The following is a 7,948-nucleotide window of genomic DNA, read 5'->3' on the forward strand; positions in this document are numbered from 1 at the left end:
CTAAGAAGGTTTCCAAGAAAATCTCAAAAAAGTCAACTAATGGTCAACAATTAACTTTAACTGAATATTCCATTCTTAGATGGAATATTCTATTAAAGTTAAATGGAAGGTTAATAAAATATTCCAATGGAATATTCCTTCCTAAATCTTAAATGGATCCAGGTTAGATTTGGGTTAAGGTTAACGGGTCATGGGTTTGGACCGGTTCATGGATCAGGTTTTGAGCTTTTTTTTTAATCGGGTCGGATTGACCCATTTGGGCTCACGAGTTGCACCCGCCGAACCCAACGAAGAAAAAGGCCAGATTTTTTACCGGAAATTTTCCCCGACTACGCTTAGCTTCAAATCTCCACCATTTCTCACAATCTACCTACCAAAATGAAGCTTAAGAGGAAAGGAATGGAATTATACCATCACTAGGTTCTGCCATGGCCGAAAAATGGCTAGAAAAGCTTGCAACACTCTTGGCTCCGTCGGAAAATTTGGGAAGTTCTTCCCCTACGTGGTTCTATTTTCAAACATCACTCATCATACTTAAATTTGATACCAAACAACGTAAAAGGAAGATATAGGGGGTATCCTGAGGCTTACCCCAAGTCGGAAAGCAAAGATCTCGCCAGAGAAAATGGTGTCGACAGCCTGGGTTCGCGTTTGCAGCTCAAGGTTTAGGTATTCGGTTTCACAGCCAAGAGACGAGGTGGGGCTTTGGGTTCGTGGCGGTGATGCTCGCTAGAAAGGATGGTGGGTGGTGGTGAGGTTCGCCGGAGCACCAACGGTGTGTGATGGTGTTGGTGCACACGAAGGAGAGATGGGGGACTAAAGTGTAGAGAGAGGAAGAGTGAGTATGAGAGAGAAAGTTGATAAGCTCATATTTATATATTTTTTATATCAAATTCACTTGTCTTGTCTTAGTTAGTTCCTTATATTCTTGAGCTATTTACTTTGTTTTGTTTTGTGGGATTTGTCAAGTAAAGAAATGAAAAATAGTACACATGGGATTTTAAGTGACAAATTCGTCAAAACTACCTGTGCAAATCAGCTAACTTTGGAAGCAAGTTTCGAACAGCTCAGAATGAATTAGAGAATGAGCCTTATATGCTTGGAAAACTACGGATGTCTATTTTCTGGAGCATTTCACGGATTTTTAATATCATTTGTCTAGAAAACGTTATGGCCGTTTTAACACTGAAAGGTTACCAAGAGGCTGAGCAGTTTGTAACTGCAATGGAAGCAATAAACCCAATAAATCTAGCAGCCAAAACTGATGCAGCCAAGAACAAATCAGCTGACACTTATTCAAATATAAAAGGGAATGGAATTAAAGATGAGGATTAAGAGGGAGTAATTGGCATAAGGGCTACCCAAAGAGTTACAATTGTTTTACCATTTCCTCTCACTTATTGTCATCATTAAATTGCTATTAGTGGGTGAGTTAAGGAGAAGAAAATGATGCAGCAAGAATTGGTTTAAAAACAGCGTTGGGGAAGGAAGGAAGTGAGGAGGAGGGCTCGGTCGATTTCTTTCGGTTTTATCTTCTCAAACTCAGGTCTATCTTTTGTTTTAACTTAAGGATTGTGTGTAACTAAATTTTTAGTAGTTAGGGGCTGTTTTGAAGCCCCGAATATGATTGCAAGTTTGTTATGACATTTCGTTTGAATTACTTTTATGAATGGATGAAAATTGGTTCACTACTTGTCTCATTGATGAATTCTTTATTTCTTTTCTATGGATGCGTACGTAGTAAGCATATCTAGGATTCTAATGCTATGAATATGTGTGTGCCTGCCCTTGTCGAATGAGGACCTACATATGTTCTAGAGTAGTACTTGTTAATTGTGATTAACATGTGAACCAATTTCTAGGATAAGTAAGACAACACTAGTACTTACAATGCCTTGTGATGACTCAAACTCTTTTCATTCTTAATGATTTCTACTTGTTAAATCTATGAATACGCCATTCTAGATTGCATGCTAGGAACTAAGTAAAGTTGAAAACGGCATTCTCTTAACATACTAAATAAGAAAGAGTAATAGGTTGAGTTCTAACATTGAGCCAACTTGAGCATCTTCATCCAGAAATAAAAAGAATTTGAATGAAATATAACATGGTTGCATGATTATTTGGTGGTGGATAGCAATTCCCCTAACTCGTTTTTCTTAATTTGTGAACTACTTAAAATCTGTTGTTGTCCTGTTTTGTTCAATTTAATTTAAATAGCAAATCAACTCCAAAAATCCTAAATATTTTTGTGAGTGTAGCTTTGTGTGTCTAGTGTGTTCATGTAAAATTTTGTAGACTTTAGATAAGTGTAAGTTGGTCTAATAATTAGTTTTCGATGGCTGGTCAGTAGGGACAGCAACCAGTTTTTGTGACATTTTAAGTAGTTAGATAAAACAATATTCTGCGGGAAAGACCCTTATTTTCATATGCTACAATTGACAAATCTTAGTGTTAATAAGAAAAATCCATAGGACATTTGTGTGCTACTTTGTGGTGTGCTTTTAATCCTAGCAAAAGTGCCGAAAGAGATGAGTGTGTGGGAGAAGGGACACTTGGCAAGAGAGGAGTGGAGAGTTTGGTGTGGTTGTGGGCCCCATGGGCCATAAAATCATTAAAATAATTAAAATATCCCACCAGAAAATATTAAAATATTCAAGGGCCAAAATTCAAAAATACAGAATTACTAAAGTACCCTCATGTTCGTATTTTCGTAATATCTTCGTCATAACTCCGAATTCGATTCTGCTTACACCTACGCGTTCGTACCGTCGAGTACTTCGAGAATATGATAAAATAATAGCTCATATGCGTTATGAAATGACAGTCAAATAAAGTTAACAATCTCACCATTAGGGGTATTTTTGTCAATTCAATCTTTTAAAAATAATAAAATCGTAAAAGTAGGGACGGGTTGCTACAATAGACGCCACACCTAAATCCATTGGTTGAGTTGCAAAACAAATACATCCAAGTATATGTGTGTGTGTGTGTGTGTGTGTGTTTGTATCCTCACTCACCATATGTATTAGAGTCAATTAAAATTTAGGGTTAAACTCAGTTTACTACCCTAAAATTTCGTGGTTTTCAACATTTGGTACATGAAGTTTTTTTCATCCTAGAGTCATACCTCAAGTGTTAATTTTGGGACAGTTTCATACGTCTGTTAAGTTTTCTGTTAGAACTTCTATTAAATGATGATGTGGTGCCACGTGGACAAAAACTGAGTGCCACATGTCAATATGGGCCCACTTCAATATTAAAAAGTTAAAAATAAAAATAAACCCACCCGTCTTCTACCCCCCCAACCCCCTCCATTCCTTCTTCCCTCTACAACCCACACCCTCTATTCTCTCATCTGCAACCCTTACCCTCTTCACCTCCCTTCCATTCTCCCTCATCCATCCTCTTCACCTCCACCCATTGTAAAAACCCTAATCCCCAAAAGCATCTAGGGGCGAAAGTCAGACAACCCCACCTCACCCAAATCACAGCACCTCTCAATTTTCCATCAATTTGACCCATTTTGGACTGGGAGCCAAATTGGACTAGGAGTTGGAATTAGAGGTTTCAAGGGAAATGGAGAAGGCCTAAATGGCAATCTGATTCACCATTGGAGATAGAACCGGATCTGGGTATTTGCACGATGCAAAGCTCAGATCCGTTCACAATCGAGTTATTGCAGAAGAATGCTTGAGGTTTGGGCTTGCAGGAGGCAGCGTTTGCCAACGTCGACACGTTCTAGCAGAGGCTGGTGACCTTGGCGAGGATCATGAGGGAAAGAATGGTGGCTGCGTTGTGGGAGGCGACGCAATAGCATGTGAGGATGGGTGTTACAGAGGGAGAACCTAGTGTTGGGGTCGGAGAGAATGGTGTAAGTGGAAATGACGACGTCAGGGGTGCTGTGGGCGAGGAGAATGGGGGCGTGGAATTGGAGAAGAGAGAAGGGAGAAGGGAGGGAAGGGGTGCGGGTTGCAAAAGAGAGAAGGGAGGGAGAGGGCCCGTATTGACACATGACGCTCAGTTATTATTCACGTAGGCGCCACGTCATCAGTTAACAGAAGTTCTAACAGAAAACTTAACGGATATATGAAATTGTCCCAAAATTAAGACTTGAGGTATGACTGTGGGATGAAAAAACTTCATGTACCAAATATTGAAAACCACAAAACTTCAGGGTAGTAAACTGAGATTAACCCTAAAATTTAAGAAGAAAAAAAATACAAACAAAGAAACTTGAAAAGATTGTGCAAGCATTGTCCAGTGTCTTGTCAGCAAGTCAACAAGAAGTCTACTAATGGACAAGAATAGATTATACATTAGTTAAACACGTACAAATTGATTCCTAACCATTAGTTAGCGATGAAATACATTTGACGTACAATTTTCACAAATCAACACACTTTGAGTTTTCTTGAGCCACCTCCTCTCCCATTCCCTCCCCTTTTCTTGTCTTTTTTATAGATACTGTACATGATGAACATCCATGAGCACCCAAATTAGTTTCTCTCCCGAAATTATTCTTCCTTAATCTCGTCGGATAATTTAAATTACGCATGGTGATGGCCACTTTCCCCAGTTAATATATTATCTGCATGCTTGTGTACCACCGCAAATTGATCAAACAAATACATCCTCACGCCGCTTCTTCGGGTTGGCTTCTGGGTTTCCTTTTCTCATCATTGCTACAAATTCATCGTAATTAATTCGACCGTCCTGCAGGACATCATCCAGAAAATAAATATGTTAATTAGCATCACAGTTAATTTCATATTACCATCTGTATTCAATTAATCAGAACTGATCATGCATAAATTGATTTGGAACTTACATTATCAGCGTCAATTTCAGCAATGATTTCCCTGATATCCCTTCCATCATGCATGCCGTATTCACGGAGGACTTGCTCTAGTTCTTCCGTCGTGATAAACCTGATAATCAGAATGCATTTTGGCAACATTGTTATAAATAAGATGTTGACGATGATGAGTTATAACCTTACTCACGTCTTATGTAACTGAAATTTAAGAGCATTATGTAAAAGGAAAACAAAAACCCATCTATTTGATCTCTGCATACCCGCTGCTGTCTTTATCGAAGTGTTGGAAGGCAGTGTAGAGATGTTCTTCTTTATCCATCCGGTTCAAGTGCATCGTTGCTGTGATGAACTCATCATAGTCTATGGTTCCGTTGCCATCAGCATCAGCCTAATGAAAAGACATTAATTAGAACCAAATGTGCTTGGAATTAATACAGGTTATAAACCAAATTTACATGCATGTGTATGGCGACTGAACATGCACAGGTAAAGCATAAGTAAAAGAATTTCCAGCTGAGAAAAAAAGAGATTTAGAGAGTATAGCAAGAGGAGCAAGCACTCACTGCTTCCATTAATTGTTGAGCTTCAACTTCAGACAGCTTTGTCCCTTGCTTAGCAAGTCCTTGCCTTAGCTCTTCAAGTGTTATTGTTCCACTGTTGTCTGTATCAATGCCCTTGAACATCTCTTTTAGCCCCATGATTTCTTCCTCTGATAAGCATCCCGCAATTACCTATATATTGTATTCATATGCATGTTCATTTCAACAAATTAAGTGACATGCTGAATACACTTCTTCAATTCATCAGAGCTTAAAACATCAATTGCAGATACGTATATGTATATGTTATATTTATGGTGAGTGACCAATAGAGAGATAAGGATGAAAGACATACCCGAAGCGCAACTTTCTTGAACTGGTTCATTGCTTTAAATTGTTTGAGCCGGCTCAGCACAGCATTGTCCAGAGGAACGTCAGGTGCTTCATCGTCCTTAATCCATGGATGATCTGTTGAAAACCATATATATTATATATGTAAATGCATGTTAGAAATCATGTTTGGGATGTATACTAATTAAAACTTGTATTATGTAAATGTATGAATTTATCATTAATGAACTTACTAAGAACTTGGAAGGCTGTCAATCTCTGTTTGGGGTCTGAATTCAACATCCTCCTGACAAGATCTTTCGCTTGAGTTGATATTGAAGGCCATGGGTCGCTTGAAAAGTCTAGGTGGCCTCGTAAGATTGCGTTGAAGATTCCATGTTCCGATTCTGTCAATCAATCAATTATTAATCTATAACTTATAATGAATTCTATCTTGCATACAAAATTAGTTTCCATCTCCCAATTAATTGATAGACTGGTTGATTAAATTATGTTACCTGCCCAGAAGGGAGGAACACCACTGAGAAGAATATACAACATGACTCCAACACTCCAAATATCGACTTCTGGCCCATATCTCCTCTTCAACACTTCTGGTGCAATGTAATATGCACTGCCCACAATATCCTTGAATACTTCTCCTGCACTTATCATCACATAGAACATTAATTTTTATATTCGTCGATTGGAATCCGTTGAAACAAGTACAAAATTTTAAAAATTCCTTTTCCATATATCTCATAGTTAATCAAAATGATTTAGCGCTCAGTTCAAAATGCCATTATTTGGCTGATTGAAAAGAACAAACTAGAATTCCGAGCTACCATTAACATTGGAGATGAAATTAGGTTAAATTTACAAACATGATTACTGAGGCTAAAACCAAAGCTTGTTGTTACAGAAATGAAATGAAACGAAGAGGCAAGATTATCCTTAATTACATACCTTGTTTGTAAAAGACGGATAGACCAAAATCTGTAGCCTTGAGCGGAGAGTTTTCATCTTTATTGAGCAAAAGGAAATTCTCAGGCTTGAGATCTCTGTGAATAACGCCCATGGTATGACACGTGTGCACGATCTGAACTATCGTCCTCAACAAGGCAGCGGCAGCGCGCTCCGTGTAATGTCCTTTTGAGATGATCCTGTCGAAAAGCTCACCTCCGGCGCACAACTCCATGACCAAATGGACGGACTGCTTGTCCTCATAAGCTCCCTTGAGTTCCACAATGTTTTGCTGTCCCGTCAAATGATGCATGATTTGTACCTCCCTCCTCACATCCTCAATATCCTCCTTGTTCACCAGCTTCCGCTTGGCAATTGTCTTGCAGGCGAACTGCTCTCCCGTGGCCTTGTGCGTGCACAAGTGGGTAACACCGAACTGGCCCCGCCCCAGCTCCTTGCCGATGCTGTACGTGGTACGGACGTCCTCCATGGGGCGGCCTAGGACGGGTCCAATAGGGCCCGGCTTGGCGACCTTTCCAGGGTGAGTTGGGGAGGCGGAAGGTTTATTGGGGTGAGTAGCGTGGCTGGAGGGGTTGGGGGCGGAATTGGCAGCGCTAGGGTTATTGTCTGTGGCATTGTTGTTGTCTCGCTTATTATTTTCATTGGGGGCATCCTCGGTGTTGCGTTGAGAGCAACAGTTGCCCATGGCGGAAGAAAGAGAGAGAGAGGGGGAGGGGTAGGGATGTTGGGTGTGGCCAAGAGAGGCAATGTTGGATTAATTTTTGGGGCTGAAGAAAGGGTAGGGGTGGAGAAAGACAATTAGGAAAAGAAAGAGAGAGAGAGAAAGGTGGCAAAGGAAACAAGGGTTACAGGTTGGACTGACGAGGGTAATGCAGAGGACTGATGACGAGGGATTGTAGGAGTTTGGTAGTTTGGTAAGTTTGGAAGCTTGGAAAGGGGTTTGAAACAGTCTTAGGCGCGTCTCCTACGTGGGAGCCTCTCATTTTTGTATATTTGCCATATTTTCCCGGGAAACGGTAACAATCTGTTAGGCTTCCCTCTCTACGTGAACACAACTCTTCATCACTACCTACATTTTGTATACATATATTTCCGCATTCATAATGCAACAATGTTAATTAATAGTTAAATTATTGTTACAACTGTTCTAGAAATTTAATATTACTGAAAATATAACTTTAGCCCCTAAAACTTAATTTTCTCTACATAAAACCCGACATATTTTTTTTTCTTGAATAAAACCCATTGACTAGCTTCCACATCAGCAAATTCATTA

The 7,948-nt window shown here is 39.6% G+C and overlaps 1 protein-coding gene across 1 annotated transcript; it reads right to left on the minus strand.

Moving 5' to 3' along the window:
* Positions 1-4,221: 4,221 nt before the first annotated feature.
* On the minus strand, positions 4,222-7,486 carry LOC126614406 (calcium-dependent protein kinase 17). Its single transcript, XM_050282062.1, has 8 exons — positions 6,655-7,486; positions 6,207-6,350; positions 5,943-6,095; positions 5,714-5,826; positions 5,383-5,550; positions 5,080-5,207; positions 4,832-4,931; positions 4,222-4,716 (listed from the first exon to the last, which is right to left on the minus strand). The coding sequence occupies exons 1-8, from the start codon at positions 7,355-7,357 to the stop codon at positions 4,621-4,623; spliced, it is 1,605 nt and encodes a 534-aa protein (XP_050138019.1). The 5' UTR covers positions 7,358-7,486; the 3' UTR covers positions 4,222-4,620.
* Between the last annotated feature and the right edge of the window lie 462 nt (positions 7,487-7,948).

Source organism: Malus sylvestris, chromosome 3, assembly GCF_916048215.2.
Source record: "Malus sylvestris chromosome 3, drMalSylv7.2, whole genome shotgun sequence".
Taxonomy (NCBI): Eukaryota; Viridiplantae; Streptophyta; class Magnoliopsida; order Rosales; family Rosaceae; genus Malus; species Malus sylvestris.

What these genes read in the sequence shown, in the direction of transcription:
- LOC126614406 (XM_050282062.1), bottom strand. Translation starts at nt 7,357, where the DNA reads ATGGGCAACTGTTGCTCTCAACGCAACACCGAGGATGCCCCCAATGAA. An exon ending in ATCCGTCTTTTACAAACAAG is followed by an intron (nt 6,351 to 6,654) that starts GTATGTAATTAA and finishes TGATAAGTGCAG; the next exon opens with GAGAAGTATTCAAGGATATT. An exon ending in CTGAAATTGACGCTGATAAT is followed by an intron (nt 4,717 to 4,831) that starts GTAAGTTCCAAA and finishes GATGTCCTGCAG; the next exon opens with GACGGTCGAATTAATTACGA.